Here is a 22,832-nt window from a genome sequence, read left to right as displayed (position 1 = left end):
TACATGGAAACGGCCAATCACAGTATACGCTACTGAAGGAAACGATGCAGAAATGGGGACAAAAATGCGGCGTAATAGTCAGTGACACATTTTGTCACACTTCAGAATACTTGCTCGGCCTTCGAACTCAACGTTTAAATGACTCTTCTGTCAGTTTGCAGTTAGCAGTGCTGGTTTAGGTAGCACTAAACAATGACCTTTTGACCTTGCATATGTTCAGGATGCTTTCAAGTAATCTCAGTTTAGCAGGACTGAGGAGAGTCATCATTAGTTGAGAATAGGGATGAAAAGAGGACGATTAGGTAAAGAGGAGTTCAGTGTAGAGTAGAACAGAGCAGAACTCCCCACAATAACCCAGGGACCCATTTCTCTGAGCTTTGGGACCTCACTTTGAGGTCTCGACCCATTGTCTGAATAACAGTTCTCTGCACATATGCAATCGATCTGCAGGCTTAAGGGACTTTTAGAGAAGCGGCAGGTTTAGGTAGCGTAAAACTGTGACCCTTGACCCTTGCATGGGATTGCACTGGGTTTTTAACAAGCACCAGGTGTAACAAGCTCCGTCGGGGTTTCAGGGAAACATGCTAGTACTTAAAAGGGACCTCCACCCTAAAAACCAAATTCACACGATGAGGTGGAGGTAAGAAATGGATTTGCAAAAGACTGAATGTAGTGGCATGATTGTTTCTAGTGGTTATGATGGATTCGCCGCCATGCTGTGAGAGCAAAACAACTGAAGAAAATGCTGATTCAAGACCTAGTTAATATATCCTTTTTGGGGAAAATGTTACTTGGTGTTCACTGTGTCCATCAAACAAAAAAATAAAAAATAATAAAGTCCTTTTGCAGCTCCTCCAAAGCAGCAGCAGCAGTGATCTCTATTCTCACTCCAGGACATCTTATCTTAACATCTTGAGGTATCGCATAGACTTTCCTTTAGGTGCCAATCTTCTATACACTCTAACATTGGGATTGACTCGCTAAACTTCACATTATCTACACTATGTTTATGTATCAATTCATTTTATAGTGTATGCATGAACTTTGAAATACATGTATGCATGGTAGAATTTGCTGTGGATGGCTTTTGCTTCAATTTTTTTAAGGCAGATTAATCTTGACATGTATTTATCTTAAACTTTTGGCATATCCTTAAAACTCCAAGTCAACACATCAGTGACAGTAGATCAGTGTGACACTACAGGCGCTATGATGTCAGATATCAGCCTGTGAAGTTCTTGTTGCAAAATAAAAAGATCACAAAAAAGGTAAAGGTGAGTTCAGGTGGGATTACTCTCCACTACCTCTGTGGCAGAAATTGCAAAAATCCAGTTTTAGGGTGTGTTTTCCGTGTAACATACGGCAGCCGCCGCTTCTGTAGATAGAGCCAACATACCCACAATGCACCATAATGTGTACATTAACAAGAAAAACGTGCCAGGTGGGGTGACGTGTTAAAATAACACAAGATGTGCAGTCCCTAATAACACACGTGTGGATGTCCAGGCAATTGATACCAGTTGGGTTAAAGATGTGCAGCTATTTAACACATTTTTTTCACCACGTGATTTCTGAAATTTGTACGGAAGTTAAGAGTTACATCTTTATGTTCTCGCTGCAGGTTTTAGATGAAGATCTTCTCTCAAGTGTGACGAGAGAAATCAGTTGCCTTCACTCTTGTGTTTCTACTGAAATGAAGCTTGGTTGTTACAGTGGTTACGTCAATGACATGAGTCCAAATTTGAGCTTATATTTAGAGTAATTACGGTAAAATGAAACAACCATGTATATTAAATGAAATTGATGCAGGAGGTCAATTCAATAATCATATTTTGTCATATGTAGCTGCCTTACGTTGTTTCCCAGAAGGTTAAGATCTTCTCACAGGTGTACAGGTGTAATTTTTTGCTATGGATTGGTGATGACATCATATGTCTTCACTGATTGATCTCACTGCTGTCATACATGCCCTGATGAAAGATTCATGTCGAAATGTGTCAGCAGATTTGTCAGCCTATTGATTGTAGAAGGAAAATACCCAAAAAATCAACCCTGATGTCATTCTCATGTGATTTTTGACCTTATTAGAATCACGAGACAACAGTTTAACCAAAAAAACGCCCCAAAATATACAATATATATATCCTATTATAACATTTTTATCAGTTTTATCTCACTATCCCTGAAGTCTCCTGTAAAACCAGTCACATGTGCTCACAATTACCTACAGTAACAGAAACACAAATGGCATTAATGGACATAATAATGGTCTCAACCTCTTTACTTCTACGGTTCAACTTTCCCGCTCTGAAATACTTCAAACCGTTTTAGCTGTGTGTGTGTTTTAACAGCTAAAGGAACCAAGTCCAGATGCGACAGATGAGAGGGTGGGAGAGTCGGGGAAGGGAGGGGGCATGAGGTGAGTGTTTGAGGGGTAAATGAAGGAGAGGAGAAGGGGAGGGGGAGGATGAAGAGGCGGGGGGGGGAGATGAATAAAACGACAACATAAATCTCTCTGATGTGAGGTGATGAATTCTGACAGCAGGTCAACCTGTCATGCCCATAACCACCATTTGACCTTTCAGACCTAAAAATGGTATCTTACTTAAAGCTGTTACGCTCTCTTAGCGTCAAATACCTCCAACAGAACAGAAAAGTAGTTTTGTATGATTTTAAGGAACAAAAATTTTATACAACTTTGCACAATGCCACTGTAAAAACTGCACATTTTGTGTAATTTTTGAACATTTACTCAATTATTTTACCTGAAGGCTGTATTGCACATTTCCAATGCATGAGCATCAATAGTTTTTTTTGTATATTATAATATTATGACATATTACAAATAAAACCATTCCATAAAGTTATGTTCTTTTAAACCAACCAGTCATTTTTTTTAAGATTTCTGTAATTCTGTTCTTTTAAAAAATAGATGTCTTTATATTCAATTTGAGCATCCTACTTTCAGGAAAATATTATTGTTTTCATGCATTATGCACATTATAGCAGCTGGTTACAAACTATAATTTTCAATTTATATGGCACATTTTTCATGTGTCATATTTACATTTCATTTAAAGATGTATCATATGTATTCTTCCTTGGTAATCGTCAGTCTGACTGTGTTAAACCTGCTTGCTATATGTATATTTGAAACAGTATAATCTCGCTGTCACAAGCTGTTATCTTGAACGAGAGTCAGCGGCACCTGATGGCTCCGTGCAGCCCCTTTAATCATTATCTAACGCCTCACCGCTGGTCGGCTGACGGGGGCAGTGAGGGAAACGTCGGAAGCCAAAATGACGGCGTAATTGAGACCGGATCCCCCTATATTAGTCCAAATTCCTGAGGAAATGCCAAACACCAGTGAGCGTGATGGTCACCACATACCTGTGGCTGTGGTCAGAGCTGTTTTCTAGGGGATTTTACTGATTATCCACAAATCTAGATCTCAGGAGGATTTCCAACCGCTGTGGAGTGTCTGCTGGCGCAGAACTTAACAAGGACGGACAAGACAATTCGGCCACATATAACTGTGAAACACGCAAAAATATTTAAAAAAAAATGACTGGTGGGGATAAAATATGTCAAGGATTCATTGATGATCCAGATTTAACATGTCCTGTAATGTGTTTGATTCTTGATATGGAGCAATAGATAGAAAAGCTGCCATGAAATGACAAATAACATAAATTCAATCTCTACAGCAGCCACTGGATGTGATAAATGGTTGTGTCTCTTGTTTAAGGGCCACTGAGCAAGGCATTGAACCCCTCGCTCTTCTTTCAAACAAGTCCTCCAAAATTAAACAGCACTGGGTTAGATTAAGTAAATGTTGATGTTGTTTTCTGCTATTTTCTTTTCTTTCTACCAACACTTGCTTACACTTGTGTAATGAAACCATTACATGATAAAAAAAAAAAACTTTTGCGCATTTATACAAGTTTTTTTATATATATTATATTTTAAACCCTCCCCTACTCTCTCTCTCCCTAAAGTCATAAAGTTATTTGTCCATATACATCCTATATTCAATTTACCCTGAAGTGATCATTAATTTAATAACATTTACACGTTGCGCATTTATATTTTTTAATCAGAATCGAGCCAGTTCCTGTTTCGCTGACATGACCATCATGTTTAATATCAACTCAGTTGCGCTCTCAAAGTTGAGATCTCAGAGATTTTACAAGAACAGACTGCACTAACTGCATGAATTCTCATTTTAAAGGTACAACCCCAAAACACCTCTTGAAGTTTGTTTCCCCCAGCGTACTCACCACTTTGTTTCTGCGTGACGCCGGACCCCATCCTGATCACCTCACATAGCAAGGATATCACAATGGCAAAGAGTCGCAAATGCATCTGGGCTGCTGGCAAGCGCCCGCTTCAGCGCCAGGCTGCGGACATCTGCAAGGACTCCAGGTGTGGCAGGTTGAAGATTTAGTTCCACAGCGAGAGACAAAAAGAGACAAGAAAGGAAAAGGGAAAAGACAGGGGGTTCATGAGATGAAGGGATGGATGAAGATGAGGTGGACAAGATAATCTTGCAGGCCCAAAGCAGCGATGAAAACGATGAGTGCTAAGGTGAGAGAAGAGAGAAGAGACAGAAGAGAAAATCCTCCTCTCCTTTGTCCTGTTTCACGCAGAAGATTTAAGGCAAAGATGAGGAGACAGGCGGCCATAAACAACAAAAGAAGAGCACAGGAGAGTCGCACAGACTGGAGGTGAGGAGAGCAGAGAGTCTCCTCTGCTTCTCCAGACTGGCAGCTTGGAGGGAAAACTCACCATTTAACTACCACTGTCAAATTTGCGATAAACGAGCTCCACTTATCCCGTAGCCATCTTTAACCCTTTATAGGGTGCGCTCTCAGGGCCTAAGTGGTTCCATATTTCCAGCTTGATCTTTAGCCCCCTCCTCCTGGCTCTATCTATTGTTGTTCAGCCTCTTCTTTTTATTATCCTTGTTTATTTTTTGCATTTACTGGACAGCTTTGTTTTCTGTGGCAATCCTATTAAATGTGGGTAAACTTAATTTGACCACCCTGAAAGGAAGAAAAACAGCTGGAGAGCAGCATAGTTGAGAGTTCAAAATTTGATTATAGCCCAACATGTTTTTGCAATTGATTTGTTGTGCCTGTTAGGGTAAGAAGTCAGGTACGAAGTCTGCAATTTATAAGTCTGAGATGAATAGGTTGAGTTAAAGACAGACTTTGTTTTATAGTTATTGGTTATTGTATGTACATGCAGGTATAAGGCAAATCTGCCTTTTTGGTTGATCATAAACCCTCCTTTTCAGCCAGTTACTGTTAAGAGAAAGGATACTGGATGAATCATCTCTTCCTTTTCTCAAACGTACAAGCGTCTGTCTCCAGGCTTCCACGATTTGTTCACCAATTTGATTACTGCTGACATATATACAAGATACATAAAATGTAAGATGCTTCTCCTTACGGCCAAAAAAACCCCTGCTTTTATCTCTCCTGTAGGTTTTGTGAAGATTTTGGTAGATTTATGTCATAACATGTAGAAAACCTCGCTTCATTTTTCATTGTTTGTTAGACAACAGTTCAGTGGTGTATCCAGGACATTTTTACTGGGGTGTCCAAGCTGTTAGTGCAGAGTGGCCATGGCATAGAGAATGGCAGGTGATAAAAAATACACATGTTCAATGCATCACATTGTTTCAAGCTATGCACAGATAAATCATAAATGAATTTCAAAACTCATGTTAGCATTGTAATGTTTGTACTCCAGACCAGGTTGTTGTTTTTTTTACATTTTATAATACAGCATTGGCCATGCTGGCTGACTACCTAAACTAAAGTTGATATTAACATGCAGCTACTATTCTATTCATCTACATTATACTTTCCATTTCCACCTATCACAGTCTCAGGGAGGCAGTGGTTATTTAAACATGTCTATTTACATCAGCTTTACTATCTCTGAACTGTGAGCTTCACTGTAATAACTTTACAACATCCCGTACACAATGCTACAAACATCTACATGTGTAAACAGCACCTGGACATTTTCTACACATACAGAAACAATATGGAGCATACACAATCATAAACATATTTCTCATCCGCATGAGTAAAACTCTCTCATGTTCGATAGATGTCTCTTACTCACTTTAACTAATTGAGAACTTCACATTAACTGTGTTTACTGAGTGACCTCGGCAGTCTAACAATAGCTGGGAGATACAATAAACTCAGCTCTCCAGCCTACATCTCTACAGGCTCACAGGTTTACTTGGCTGGCTAATTGCCTGTATTCTAGCAATAATCTTACTCTTATACACTCTGAACACAAATAAAATTACCTGCAGGACACAGTAAAATGCTATTAAACAAAACTGAACAAGCTACTGTGGTTGGTGTACATAAGATAAACATTTCACAGCCTTTGCTGACTCAAAATGGCTGTTGATGCTATCTCTTAACGCACATCAGACTGTGAATTACATACGCTAATTGCTAATGCTAATCGCTCACACATCAATACATACATCCTGGCCCCACATATACATTCAAATTCACATTGTATGCGACTCAGAACCACCAATGTCCACAACACTTAAGTGTTGTTAGTTTTGGTGTTAGTTTACTCTATTTTGTCACCATAACAGTCCCATTACACTTTTCTTACCTGTGTAAAACATATTTAAAACAGTTGTCAGCAATGTTATTCATATCAGTGCGTACTTTCAATTTTGATACCTGCTTTTTTCTGACTCATGGTCAAATGTCAACCTGATCTCACAGAAATACGTGAAATGACCTCTTAACACCTCTTAACCTAAATCTTTGCCTCAACTCCAAGATTAAACCCACAGGAGACCTCACACTCCTTTTTAACTTCAAACAGAGATGATTTTTTTGTTGTTATTGCGATCATCGTTTTACAAAGATACACTTAAATTTTTGCTCCTTGTAGCCTACTGCTGGCATGACTGCAACCGTGACTAGACTTCTCTCCAGATTTTTTAATGACTTTTACCTGACTGTTGATAAATTCCATTTTCCATTAAATGACCATCACAACATTATACTGAAAAAAATGCACAATTAAATAATGCTAAAATATATTGACAACAACAGACATCTACTCCGATGGGGGGGGGGGGGTTGTATGTCGTATCTTGCATCAAGATTGTTGCGACTCCTTGGGTCTCATACTTTAAAAGTAACTAAAGATGCTTAGCCTATACGGGCTTACAAAGCACACACAAGAATTATTTCCATGTAATTATAAGAATACTTTAATAGAATAGTATGTATATGCTCATATATGACATACATCTGTACAAATAACCTCACACAACCTCACCACAAATCTCAATATCACAAATCTCATATTGAATACGTGTGTTTTTCAGTGTAGTTTGTCTGATACCCCCCCCAACCCTAACGCTAACCCTAACCCTGGCCCTAACCTTAACCTTAACCCTGGCCCTAACCCTAACCCTAAACCTAACCCTGGCCCTGGCTCTAGCACTAACCCTAACCCTAACCCAAGCCCTAACCCTAACCCAAGCCCTAACCCTAACCACAACCCTAACCCTAACCCAAGCCCTAACCCTGGCCCTGGCTCTAGCCCTAACCCTAACCCTAACCCTAACCCAAGCCCTAACCCTAACCATAACCCTAACCCTAACCCAAGCCCTAACCCTAACCCCCATATTTCACACTCTGCCTGTATGAAGATTTTACTTTGTGTTTGTGTGTAAGCACATGCATGTCTATCTCTGATGCTGCTGTAGCATTTCACTCAGCTGTGAGAGACAAAACAAAAACACAATCCATTAACTGAATAAAAAAAATGTGGAATATCTGCATACATAAAGGTGAATTCACATTCTTATAGGCATTCTGTCTTTTAACCAATTTAACATTAACAATAGACTAGGGCACATGTGTCAAACTGCAGGTCGAATCTGGCCTGGCACCTCGTTGTATGTGGCCCGTGAGAGCTTGCAAGAATATAATTTGCACAACACGTGTTGTTGTGTACGTGTATAAATGAGATCATCTCAGGTGTTCGGGAATTACCAGCTCAAAACTGAATTTGATTTTGAGTCTAAAATCTGTGAGAACGTTTACACGTCATACAAACTTAATAGGTGGATTCTGGTCCGGATCCGGACAAACAATTTAATCTGGACTTGGAACAAAATTTAACCGCAACCTGATCCGGACACATCGCTATCACGTCATGTCAGCTGTCATCATTCGGCTGCCACTAGTCACCACAGTTAGCAACATTGTTGAGGAATGTAGAAGCTCCGGCTGATAAATAAAATGTCTTGTTCAAAACTAGCCAACACAAAAAAGAAACAAAAGAGGATGACAATGAAAAACATTTCGGTGAAAGCATTTAAGGATGACTGGACTGTGAAATACATCTTCATATACACATGTATGTACATATGTACATACATATATGTACTAATACTTTTCCTAGAATTCTGCTTTTTGGAGCTAGTTATTAATTGTTAAGCTTTTACTAAAATCAATAATAATCAAATGCAAAGGCAATTATGTAATATGATAACAAGTAGATACATTTATATAGTCTTATATTTACAACCAGCTCTCTAAAGGCAACCATGATGCTGATGTGGCACGGGATGAAATTGAGTTTGGACAAGGGTGACTTCATTCTTTATAGCTCTATGTGGCAAACGTTACCAAGCACTCCATGCACGTGAGGCTTGTTTACAAAGGAAACCTGTTAACGTAAAGTTAGCTTGTTAACAGTTAGCTAGCATTAGCTAGCCAGTAAATTTCATCCAATATTTTCATGGCACATGACATTCTAATGCCACATCCTGCAAAACCACCCCCATCCGCGTGAAATCCCAAGTTATTAGAGAGTCTCCTTTGTCATGGTTGACACACGGATGCCCTGGTTCAATAGCATCACTTAATGGTTGTGCCTGCGTCTGACATTCTTTTTATTCTCGGTGGAAAATGCAATATTATAAGATAGTGTAGATAGTGCATTAAAATTAATTTTGATAACATTTCTAGTGGGAAATGTGCATTTTATATTAATAATCTTCATTTGATGAATGTATATGATGTTTAGTTTGTTAGTTATTATGAAGATTCTTTCAGGTCTTTCTACCGTTGCTATGGCGGTTGCTATAGACACTGCCATCGCTGAAAATAGTTTGCGTGTTGTTTGAATCTTTGTCTTGCATTGTGTAGTTATCTGAGCTGCTATGTTATTTGTGTTATTTTATGTAACTGTTTGATGATTTTCTTTCAATAAAAAAGGTAGATTTTAGAGTGACGCTGCAAGGATGAAATTAATTTGAAATCCAGAATTTGAAGCTTTGCGATTGGCTGATATTTTGAGGCAATGCGGTTTGGGACTCGTAGTTGACTCATGTATTTTCATGTACGTAGTCCCCTAGACTTGCAGTTTATCACATTACTGAGGGTGCTAAACAAACATGTGGAAGCAATAATTACAAAAAACAAACAAACAAAAAAACAAAAATCATAATCCATCCATAATCTTTATTTGAAAGGTTGCATAACTCCAGCTGATAGTGAACACAACTCAAAACAACTAATTTCTACAATACCAGCTAAACTATCCCAGATGAACTGTCATCCTCGTGATTTTTCTCACCCTCGTCATCTCTTGTAGATGCAGTATGATGTATGTTTTGGCTGTAGTAGATTGTTGATATATTTAGTAAAAAATAAATTTTTTTATGACCATAATTACAACCCTACTCTGGAAACCAGAAGAGTATGCTGGCTGATTTGTATGCTTTGTAACAAGTTCCATGGCACGTCTCTAATGGGAATAGTAGTTTTTAAATATATTGAAGTTGGCAGTATTAAACTGCAGGTACTCCAGCGGGTTTAGGGGGTGTTATCAGATTTTAAATCTAAGTGTTTATCCATATTTGACAGCGACCCCAGTTGGTGCCCAATGGTGACCATACTCATATGACAGCTGAGGTCAAGAGCTTTCTAAAAAAGCTGGTCCTATGTCTGTAGACCCTCCTGTTGCTGAATGATAAGCCTTCAAATATGCATCGGGTTCAAGGTTCAGAGGTCAGTATTTTACAGCAGGAGCCATGCATTATCTTCATACTGACATGATGTTACTGTCCAGGTTGAGACCTTTCCAACGATGTATTTGGTTTAGTCCTTCAACAAAGTTTTAATTTTCACATTTCATGGACACGACTTTGCCCAGACATAGCGTCACAGAACACTTTGAAAGTTCAATAGGCTACATATTTTATTTCATTCCTTTATTCCTTCTGTTTTTGTGGAAATAGTGACAAACATCCTTCAAGGTAAAATTGTTTGACTTGGCCTTCTTATAATCTTATTTTCTCCAGTAACGCATCAAGATTCATTACTGGAGATAGTTATGGCACACACCATTGTCTACTTCACCAAAAAAACTGGCTTGACTGCTCTGCCAGTAAGGAGGAATCAGCATTTGTTCCCATTTATTTATAAAGCTATTTTACAAAAGTTCCCCCCTGTCTTTCAGCCCTGCTTTGTTGGAATGTTGGTAGCCATTGTACCCGCTCACAGACGTGGCTCATCCTGCAGGTGCCAAAAATTCATACAGAGTTAAGAAGATCTGCTTTCTGTTACTGTGTCCCACATACTTGAAATATGCTTCATAAAAACTTCCAAGTTGACCTCATCAATACTGCTGAGACAATTTCTAGGTTTAATTACCAATCTTATTGATTGTAATTGTTATTGTGTTTAATCTTTTAATTGTTCTAATAGTTTGTATATTTGTCTAATTGTCAATTCCTGCACTTTTACCTTCTGGCATCGTTAATTGTACCTGGTTTTTAATTGATGTAGCCATGTGTTCTTCCTTTATTGCTACCTCCAGCTTTCTTTGGTGATTTAAGTTGTGTCTGCTCTTATTGTATGTCTGTACCTCTGCATCATTGTAAATGAGGGTTGTCCTTCATTGTGTTTTATGAGGATTTAAATAAATAAATAAAATGATGATGATGATAAAGATGAAATGCAAGATCTATGTTTTCAGCACTGATGAGAGAATCCCTGTGGAAGCTGGTGAAATGTGCTTGCTTTTGCCACTAGATGGTACTGCGGGTAACTTAAAATGATGTCAAGCTTAGTAGAAATATAAAAAATAAAAACTTTCATTTCCAACTATACTGTCTGCAAAAGGTAAATCATGTTTATAGTGAGTGATGAAATATGTGAAAGTGACAAGTGCAGGGATTAAATGAGGGATGTGAAATGTAAAGTCCAGTTTGATATCTTACTGTCCTCATCCTGTTCATATGACCATGGTACAAGATTTGATGCAATTTAGTGCAAATAGTCCCCATTAGTACCCATGATCCTCAGCTTTATGTTAGTTACAAAACGTCTCTTTGCTATTATCTACTATTTACTTCCAATTACTAAATTTATTCCAAACTGATTAAAACGTTTGTATGCAGCTGGTTCATTAACCCCCCCCCCCAGCCCCCAGCCCCCAACACACACACACACACACACACACACACATACACACACACACACACATTGTTTATTGGATGATGTGGCTCAATATTAACTGAGGAAGACGATGTTTTAAGAAAGATGATTTCATATTATGTATCCTCAGCCACAGGAATATAAAATTAAATGAGCGACTTCACATTTTTGCAACCACAGGCTGTAAAACACCTTGTCTTAATAGAGATAGTGGTGTCTGGATTCGGGTTGCAGCTGACTGGCGGCAGACAACTCGAAACAGTAGTCGAACGTGCCAAGTCTGCCCACAACACAGTGCACTTCCACAGCCTTCCGCTAACCAAAAATGACAAAATAAACTTTAGTTCTCAGAATTGAGAAACTGATGGCTGTAACATTAACCTATTGTATTGTTAAGTTATCAAAGACATTTTGTGTTTTTCTGTTGAGAAATGTTAAAGATATCATTAAAAGAAAACCTTTACATGGTAGTCAGTGAGGAAAATACTTCAGGGCGGCGGGTCCTCCAATCGCAAAGCTTCAGATTCTGAATTTGAAATTCAATTCATCCCTGGGGCGTCACTCTAAAATCCTTGTTTTTTTTTTAATTGAGAAAATATCATCAAACAGTTACATAAAATAACAGATAACATAACAGCTCAGATGACTACACAACTCAAAGACAGTTATTCAAAAAACACGCAACTATGTTTTTGCAGCGATAGCAGTGTCCATAGCAACCACGATATACATTTACTGAATGACGATTATGAAAATAAAATGCACATTTCTCACTAGAAATGTTACCAAAACATATTTTAATGCTGACACTATTTTAAAATATTGCATTTTACACAGAGTAAAAGGAATGTCAGCCATTTTTTTGTTGTTTTTGCTTGACAGTCATATGATTTGGACACGGGCAGAACCAATGTGTGACTTTGTTGAACCAGGGCATTCATGTGTCTACCACGACAAAGGATCCTAATTGACTTTCCATCGGCATTTTTTCCAATACCAGCACGTAATTTGAACACATTACGTGCCACCACAATGTAACGCGGTGTTAAGAGGTCGTGGTCATTTCACGTATTCATGTATTTCTGTGGCTGTCAAGAGTCAGCTGACTAGAGACCAGCTCTCACAGCGTCAGTCCCACCATTACTATAGTAGTTGGAAATGGCAAACTGGTCCTATATAAGGTGATCAGCTGTCATCATTGATTAACCAGTTTTTCCCACCTTGTTTTGTTGAATAACTTGGCTAACGACCAATCAAATCTGGGCCCTGAAATCATGTGGGCCAGATCTGGGCCAGGATGGCCACCTCAGGCCACCCAATAAAGTTGCCATTGATACAATTAGAATGAAAAAAGGAATTAATACATTTATGCTGCATTTATCCTGCATGCAGAGTAGTAGCCATTAGGGAAATGGGCAATGTGACAATAGATATCATGAGATGATAAAGATCTGTTTAAAATCTATGAGCTGGATTCTGTAGTGACAGCACTGGATTGTTGGATCAGTGTAATGAAGTACCTTGATTTGTATTTATTTCCCTACAGTAATTAAAAACGGACGTTCCCATTTGGTTATTTTATCTATACAGTAAATGATGTCTTAACTGAATTTTCAGAAAATGTAACATATCATGATATACATCACTATCATAATATGAAATGATGTGTACTGTGATCCATATTGCTAACTCCTAGTAGCCAATCATACGCCCAAATTCATGTTATCTTTCTTAGTCTAAGACAAAGAATAAAATGAGTGCACTAAAAGTACTTAACTGTGTCTGCGAGAAATTACATTTATCTTTGTTTTCTAATTATGTTTTTGAAGTGTATGTAGTGTAATTGCTGCCTGTATTATGTTCCCTGGCAACATTTGCAGGAAGTGCTACATTAATGTACCACACAAGTCATAGGGAGGTGGACTGGGTGGATGGTGGACATATGAAGTTCATGTCTTTGACACCGAAGATTGGGGTTTGTGACATGAGTCTTGCATAACGTTAAATTTGGGTAACAAAAGCACTTTGGTTAAGGTTAGGGGAAGATTGTGGTTTTGATTAGAACATGTCGTATCTCGTCATTTCAGTCATTTTTTCAGTATTTAACCATGATCATGGTCTTTCCTTAAAGATCTCCTCCAGACCTGTGTATAAGATTCTCTACTGTGAATAATAATTTGCGTCAGATATGGTTTTTCTACAAAAAAAGTTGAATTATCTTGTTAAAATCCTTAAAATTACATCTACACTCTATATTCTCCCTCATTAAATATTCCAGAATCTATAAATATGCAAATATATTTCATTTCAAAAGTATAAGTGTTGGACACAAGATGTCTTCACTGTAAAATCCATTCTCAATGTATCTGCACTGGTGGCTTCATGTGTTTCCAAATCACACTTAATTGTGTAAGTTACATACTAGCCCACCCCTTAAAATCAGATTTTCAACAAACAGAAACTTTCAGCAGATCAATAAGAAAACAGCCTTCAAGTGTCAAACTCTGCACATACATCATTCTGCACAGTGAAGCTAAAACATCCAATTGTAGGAACAAGACGCAAAACACATTTTTGAGTGGAGGGAGACTTTAACCTTAACCAAAACTTGTAAGACACTCAACATAACCACAGTTTTATGTTTTCTTGTTGCCTTATTATGTTGACAAAAATGTCATTTGGTGGTGTTCGGTTTTCTTTCAAAATGTATTTCCTTGTTGAAAATTAGTAGCACATAAAATTACTTTGTAGGAGACAGAAGTGGGTTTATAGTCTTTTACAAGCAATGTCACTTGAAAACCTAAATACGCAAACCAGGATGTACAGGGTGCATCATCTACATCAGAGAAAAAAGTAATAAAAACCCTAAATATTACATCTAAAACATCATGTTAATTGTAGGATTAAAGTCTTTTCTTTCAACTGGAATAACATAACAGTCTAACCAGATCATTGTATTGCCTCAGATGTGGAGACTTCCATAAATGGTCCTTCTATTTAAATACTTATGTATATTTCAGTGTATTAGCTCCATAGGCCAAAAGTGCACACCATGTGGTCGCACTGTTGTGGCTTTGAGTTCGTCTCACATGTAATCCTCTCTTGTTTGTCCTGTCTCTCAACCAACCCTTTTTATTCAGAGCAACTTTAATGTTCAATGTCATGTCTTTATTTAGACTAATTTTCTTCTAAACTAAAACTGATTTATTGACTGACTCACATCACCCGTCATTATCGGATCAAAGATGCAGTTTTATGTACTGGAGAAAAACTTTGTTTTCGTACACTCTGAAAAAGTAAAATAGTTTGGAAAAACCTTTTGGGTTCTTCATGTGGCATCATTGGAAGTTTCTTTTGTTGAAACCTCTTCATAATTTTTATGAACCCAGAGGCCTCTTGTAAAAACTTTAAATATTTCTCCAGAACTCATTTAAAGGTAGTTTTACTTGTCAGAAGCCCTATTGAACTGGGAGTATCCCCTGATGAACTACAAGCTTTAAAAAGTGCAGCGCGCCCACATGCTTTAGGTATTACATGTACGACGCTGTTGAACGACAACCTCATGTCTCTGAAACAGGAGTGCTTTTTTTTTTTCCCCCGGCAGTCAGGGTGGCCTAACAATTAGAAAGAACCCATAAAGGAAAGGTTAAAGGTTTGATCTATGCAGCAGCTAATGGATCCGTCTCTGAAGTGCTTTTGAGCAGGGCTATAAATCTTGCTGCTTCTTGTAAGTTGATCAGGATAAGAGCACCAACTAAAAGCCTAAAATGAAAGTGATTAGTCAGTAGCCGGTACAATAAAATGTTATGCATACATTTCTTTTCCAGAACCAATATGACCTTTAATAAAATAAACACTAAGAGGTAAGATTTGTCCTGTTTCTCTGCAAAAAAATATTGGTTATTTATGTTAGGCAAAAAGGATATGTAAACTTCCAATTAAGGTTCAAGGTTTAATGTCTCTGTTGTTGTTTTCTTATCAGAGGTCAAACCATCAACTTAACTATGAATTAAAATGAACAGAAAGTCAGACGATGCCACCCTTGTATCTTTTGAATACTAAAGTTATATTTTCATTTTACTGATTGAAATCAGATGCAAACAAACCCCGAAATTTCTATTAGTTTATGACCGGCTTAAGCCAAGTATACACCAGAGTGTTCTTAATGGTAGTCATGTGGAGACTTTAAAACTGTAATGTTGGTTATATTTATGTCTTCATGTCACATGCTTTTATCGTTTGTGGAACTGAATGTCAAACTAAGATGCCTTTGGAATATACAGACGGAGGAAATGGTAAAAACAAAAGTTGTGAGTCTGCAGAAAAGACTTGTTTTTCTTTAGCTCCAACAGAGATCACTCTATTGAGATACAAGGTTTTAATTTGTTTCCCTCCCCACACATTTAGGAATAATGGGATCCCTCTAGTGACTGTCAGGCTTCCACATTAAGCCTGGTTGTAATTTTTATTTTGATGTTTTGCGGCCACAGCCTTTTTACGGGGTTGGACAGAGTAAACTGTGGCCTGTGGTGAAATTAGAACAAGAGAGGCATTAAGTAAGGAGATCTCTTATTGGTATCTGGAGCTCGCTGCTTCTGTCTGTGTCGGCACTGCTGATGGGAAATTCAGATCAATTTTGAGAATTGGCTGTTTTGAACATGTCGAGAGGAAAATTGGGCCAGTGAAATTTCACTTTTGTTCAAAGCACAAGTTCTCATTAAGGTACCAGCACATTACCTTGTGCTATCCCCCTCACCAAATAGTAGCTAGCCTCAGTTATAAGTAACAATTCCCCAACTGTAAGTGGGGCAATTATTGATTAACAACCTTGGGCTCTATGGATAAGGGACACTTTCTGGCCACTTTTGGACAAGCTGTAAACACAACACTGACATATTGTCGCCTCATAATATGCCATATTAACTTTATTACCCTGATAGGTTGTTACGACAAATGTCTGAGCAAACGGTTGCCTATTTAAACATATGATATATATAAGTCCAATATTCACTCTTCTTCTAGCGCTGTTTTGGACTCCATCAACTCCTGGAGGAAATATCTTTAATGGCAGAACAAACAAACAGTCGTAAAACCTAAACAATGAGCTGAAAGATGCTAAAGCTCCATAGAGCTGAGGGGAATTGCAGAGTTGGGTTATAATTCCTGTGGGTTTGTCACTAACATTTTCATGTATACATTTGACATTTGTTTGACCAATTATTTATATAAAATAGTATTTATCATAGCATTAAGCAGTAGTAAATAGTAGCTTAATAACTACTTACGAGTTATGTGGCAAGTCTACTGTTGGTGGTGAGTCTACTGTTTTGAAATAAAATTAAACATGTTTTACATCCAATGTTGACATCTAATACAAAAATAAGAATTATAATTCTTTGAATCAATATGACCTTAAACAAGAAATACCCTAAGAATATTTGTCTAGTTTCTATGCAGAAAAATGCTAGTACTATTAATAATTATAGTATAAAAATACTAAAAGTAGTGAGTTAAGTGCTATTTTCCACTTACGTGTGTAGTTATGAGGTACTATGAATTGACTGGCTGCTATTAGATCATGCATTTAGATAATTAAGGTAAGACTTTATTGGTCTTTGAAGGGTAAATTGTTACAGCAACACGAGAAACAGATAGGTACATAGGAACAGATACAGATAAGTTAAAAAAAACAAACAACTATATAAAGCAACGTTTCAAAGTCAAGTGAAGTCATTAGTTATACTTTTATCTATATAGCCTCGAATCACAAGTCACGGGAAGAGCAACAGTTGAGAGATCGCTCTTTTTCGTATGTACAGACTATGTGTATATCTATACTGGCTATACTACTACCTAAAATAGAAAGCTATGTTTCTGTTCTTGTCTTTTCTTCAACATTAACATTAAGATTAATTCAAAATACATGGATTGTTAGCAGTGTTCACATCACTGCTACATGCCTGTTCTTGATAGGCAATTGCTGAGCATCTCCACATCATTTTACAAGACAGGAATGTCATTCAATAATGGAAAAAATATGTTTTATAGAGGGGTGAACTGAAAAAAACATATAAACAACTCACTGAAGTATGCAGAGTTCAGGGGATTAGAGTCCAAAAAACAATTAGGTGAACGACCATAAAAGGGTCTGCACGCTCCCAAAAAAGACAAATAGTATTTTGATCTGAGTTACAGAAATGCTTTATTGCACGCATTTCCTGAGTCTCAATGCTAAGGAATGCTACAAATGTTAAGTCAAAAGAAAAGCCATCAAGGAAATAATGGAGTCCAAACTTCGTTGTTCCTCATAGGTGCTGTTTCGACCCAGAATAATCAATGGAAAAACTTCTGAACTTTTCCATAGATTGTGTACCATTAATACGTCTAACCAGCAGCGACTAAACACAAATTACTGAATGGTTAATTTACACTGCTGTACGACTAAAGAGACGTTTTTAAAAACCTCAACAGTGTGTTAACAACTTAGTCTATCATGAGTTTTGCATCAATTTATCATCCCGTTGAAAGCTAAAGGTTCACCACAACTGCAAGCACAGTCTCCTCCATCATAGTAACTGCGGCAGGTTATTAAAATGCCAAGCTGCTGTTTCTTTATTGACTGACAGACCTTTATTTAGCCTACAGACATAGACATAACCAACTGCTGACAGACTCCCACTAAACACATTGTTAGCACACACTTAACAGATACACACAGTTGGCGGGGGATTTGGTCATGAGGGTGGGAGAGTGAAGCATTTCCTTTGCTGTAGTGGTATTTCACCAGCACTCAACCACCAGTTTTGACTGCAGGGGCCTGTAGTCACATTTTATTTAGAAAAAGTCAGCTTTTGTGTGGCAGCTTTTTTGAAAAGACCTCTAAACCAATGCTTTTCACATTTATCATATATGTTAATTTATGTGATACTAATTTAAACCATTATATGGATTTTGGTGGATTGTGCCTGTTTGCAGCTTAAAAAGGTGTACAGGAAATGTAAAAGGGAAATGTTTTAAAATTAACAATGCTCCACATGCCCTGATGAGTATGTGGTTACATTTTATAACTCAATCAGGTAAGACAGGAAATGAAGGGGCCTTTACACCAATGACTGTGGGGTGGAAGGGCCAAGTAGACTTAAAAATCTGCTAGAATGCTCAATGGTTGACAGAAAGGTGAACATAACTCACAAGAGCCAGTGAGATGATAAAATTAGAACGGTAATTGTCTCCCTGTCTCCTAGAATTTTATTTTTTTGCCAAATACATTTTGCAGGAAACGTAGTTACTACATGAAATTATATTAAGTGCGTTGTTTTTTCCTGTAATGGAAGTGCGACTTTTTTTGTATTGTACGCAAGCCACGGGGAGGTGGTTGAGGTTGGGGTTAGGGTTGATGGTGGGTATACAAAGCCCAGGACTCTAACACCACAGGAAGATTAGCATCCGGGTTAGGGTTAGGGTTAGGGTTAGGGTTAGGGTTTAGGGTTAGGGTTAGGGTTTAGGGTTAGGGTTAGGGCTTGGGTTAGGGTTAGGGTTAGGGTTAGGGGTTAGGTTTAGGGTTAGGGGTTAGGTTTAGGGTTAGGGGTTAGGGTCAACCCTAACCCTCTAACACCACAGGCAGATTAGCATCCTGAGTGCATGGTTATATTTAGGCAACATAAACACTTTTTGGTTAAATGTTGATAAAGTAAACATGTTCACTTTTGCGATGTACTTGACCACAGTCTTTTTGTGACCTTAACCAAGTTCTGTGAGTACAACAAGAAAATCGCTAAAAATGCTACTCATGCTTTAGTAACTATCTGTAGATACTGCATTGAAAGAGTGGATAGAGTTGGGAAAACACATGATATACTTTATCAGTGTTTTTCATATGTTTAGTATGAACATTTTACAACTTGGCAGATGCATTCATGAAACATTTATCTTCACTGTGCTGAAAGGAGACATGGTTGCCCAGATTGAATTTATGTTAGTTTATGTTGGTTAAATGTTCCATCCATGCATACACTGTTTCTTTCTTTAGTCCATTTTAGTTGGAATCAGTTGTTGCTCCAGACAAGCACTGAAGCTCAAACATCCAGCACTGTTTTCCAACTCCTTCAGGGGATCCCCAAATGTTCCCAGGTATGCTGGAAGAAGTGGTTTCCTGAATACTGGAAATGTCCATATTTACTTTTCAACAATAAAACTGAATACTAAAATTAAGCAATTTCAGGGCTCATCAACAACCAAAATCATGGATACAACTATTTTTCAAGATTTTGCTTTCTTTTGTCTCTCAGTTACACATTTTGAGGAAATTTAACCAGCTGTAATCAGCTGGGATCAACTTGTGTTCATGAAATTCTTTTCCGTTTGGCAGAGTTGAGACCAAATCCAGCAATGCGTGAAAAAGCGGTAGCCCTCCCCTTCATTTGAAAGGGAGCAGTACGTTTATGCTGGGGGAGTGGGGACCACATGGGGTTCAGCAAAAAAATGCAGCGGTCATCAGGCAAAAAGTTGAACCGGATTCAACTTTTGCTGGACATCATGCTGCGTGACCAATTATGTAAGCCGGTGATCAGACCGTAGACGCCCACGGGAAGAAGAACCTTGTTTACTGTGTAGCATTCTTCTGTTTCCCGAGGAACTCTGAAGATGGAAGAGAGACTCAGCGCCGCCGTAATGACCTTTCCAGAGCTGTATAACCACTGCCACGAGGGAGTACAAAGACGTAAATGGCCGTGCACTCGCTTGATGTTGTATCGGGCTGCAAGTCGGAATTTCTGGTTAGTATTTCTACTTGTGCTACGATAAGATACATCACACAAATGGGCCATGTAGGGTCACGCCTACACCTCTGCAGAACTCTGCATGGTAATGCTACATTGCCAGATTTGGCCTGAACATGGTCTTAGCAAAGGAGAAGTGTGTGAACCAATGAATCAATGCAAGTGTTCAAGTGTGCAAGTTCAGTTGCAGGACACAAGCTTGCCCACACACAAAGATGGGGGTCTCCAGGGTTGTAGAGCTGTGCAAAAAAGATGAATGGACTTCCTTACTGTATTCATTGTGCTTCTTCAGTGTGAATGAACCGTTAAGAAAAAAAGCTACAAACCCCTCAGTGTGATTGTAACCATTTCCCTCACAGTGGGTAGATGAATGAAACCAGCAACGGAAGAGGAATTCAAAGGCAAGGTCATGTAGAGTTTGCATGCAGGCGTGTGTGTGTGTACGTGTGTGTGTGTGTGTGTATGTGTGCATTATACTTATACTGTGTGTGAGCATATATATGTGAAACCAATTGAGTCTTATGAGTGTTTTTGTGGCTTTAATCCTTGATCAGATAAAGAGATGCTGTGGAGTTTTGGGTGTCTTTTGATGCAGTTGTTTGCAAAATATTGAAAATGGATAACAACATAAAACAACCCCACCCCACAACACACACTTCTCTCATTTTATTATATATTTTAATTGGAACTAGAGCTCGAAGAGGCCAAATTTCACTGCCTTCAGTGTTGCCGTCTGCTGTGTTGCTGTGCATGACGATGAAACCTCTTGAATCTGTAAATCTTGAATATACAGTATAAGTGAAATTGCATTTAAGAAAAGACAAAAACAGAATACACATAATAGATGAACACTTAAATGAATAAAATAGAAAAAACAAATAAGTGCAGATAAAAGAAAATTACTAATGGTGCATAATTTGTCCAAACTTACTTCACAAATTCATACTTTAAGATAAAAAAAAATAACTATATAGAAACATCGTCCATGGGCTCTTTTTCACAAAGTCCATAAATGGTGCCCAACCTTTTCAAAGTCTTTGGATTTTTCTTTTAATGCAAATGTTGATTGAAAGAAAAAGCTATTGCATGGTTGCTAAAGGTACATAGAATCATCTGAAGATGTTACTCTCTTTAGCTCATCACCGTCATTATATTTTAGAAACTTTCTTCCCTTTCAACAAAGTTTGATGATGTGCTTTGGTGTATTCGCTTCATATTTGTAGTTCTGTGTGTGTGATTAGCTATGAAGCTGGCAGGTTATGGAGGAACGGAAAGGAAAGGGACATTTGTTCCCAGAATTTGTCCCAGAAAACAACATTTCTACCCAGACTTGGTGCTTTTTTTTAATAGGGGTACTTATGTGGTGAAGCACAAATAGTGTCATAATGTCCCGAGGAGATCAATATCTACATATCTATCGAATAAACATCCATAGATGCTTCAGAACTTGCCTGAGAATCATCATCACATTTTTATTTGTTCTTTAATATCAATGCATTCCAGTGATAACTGTCTTCATATCCATGGGTACATTGCAAACAGGAACTGCTAAAAGCTAATTCGGTAAACTTTTAATAGCATCAAAATGGGGCTCATAAGAGAATAGCAGTTCCTATCTGTTGCTGCAGCCCATCTGATGAGCTTTTATGGGGTCATGCTCTCCTGATGGTTTTATTTTTTTTCTGTCATTTCCATCTATCAGATTAGCAAAACCATCTTCCTGCGGAAAAAAGCACATCGCTCCAGATGTGATTTAAATTACAGGAGGACCGGTGAGTTCACCGGAAAACAGTAGGTAATTTTGGCTGTCATTATTACTAAAGTAGTGAGGGGTGAAAAATTACTCACATACATACAGTACATATTTCAGACTGACGGTCATATTAAAGGAACCTCACCCCCTCTAGAGAAACACAATAGTCTGTCTTTCTAACACTACTGCAGTCGAATACAACATTCCTGTAACAGATCCTTCCGCCAAGATTATAATGTTCATGTTTTGTTGAAACTGTTTCAGAGAGGTGGTGATTCAAATTTAGAATAATTTGGGAGGCTGTAGTTTGTGGGGCTGTTTAATTGTGTTATAACTAAATCTGGTTTTAATGTTTAGTCTACCTTCATTGACATGTGGACAAAATAACACAGACCTGGCTTTGTGTACCTGGCATTGTCATGTTGGAACAAGAAAGGCTACTTAAAAAACATTGCTCATATTTGCTAAATTTCCCTTCTGGTGTTCCAGACTTTGATACATTTGTGAGAGGACACTCGTCTGGTGACACCAGCAGAAAATGAAGGCTTCTCTAATCCACTTTCCGTATGGTTTAAGATTAAAATCTGTTGATGACAAATCCATTTCTGAGGTATGAAGTAGAGGAGACAGAGGAACAATGGAAAGAGGAAATAAAGGACAGCTGATGAGGAGAAGAAGAGAGAGAGAGAAAAGGGGAGAATGAAGGCTGCTCCAAAACAGAGGAAGTGAGGAAAAGAGCGAGAGTGATCAGAAAAGCCTCCTCTCCACGAGAGAGAGAGAGGAGAA

The 22,832-nt window shown here is 38.1% G+C and overlaps 1 protein-coding gene across 2 annotated transcripts in view; it reads right to left on the bottom strand.

The window, feature by feature from the left end:
* Positions 1-4,671, bottom strand: part of rspo4 (R-spondin 4) — a 45,137-nt gene extending 40,466 nt beyond the window's left edge. Inside the window, exon 1 of one of the 2 annotated variants that reach the window (XM_042407580.1) lies at positions 4,281-4,671. In XM_042407580.1, the coding sequence (XP_042263514.1) occupies positions 4,281-4,365 (85 nt within the window). In that variant the 5' untranslated portion in view covers positions 4,366-4,671. The remainder of the gene's footprint in view (positions 1-4,280) is intronic. The other variant, XM_042407581.1, reaches the window with a different exon arrangement.
* Positions 4,672-22,832: the final 18,161 nt, after the last annotated feature.

The sequence above is a fragment of the Thunnus maccoyii genome, chromosome 3, assembly GCF_910596095.1.
Source record: "Thunnus maccoyii chromosome 3, fThuMac1.1, whole genome shotgun sequence".
NCBI lineage: Eukaryota > Metazoa > Chordata > Actinopteri > Scombriformes > Scombridae > Thunnus > Thunnus maccoyii.
This window is presented reverse-complemented; position numbering and strand designations above follow the sequence as displayed.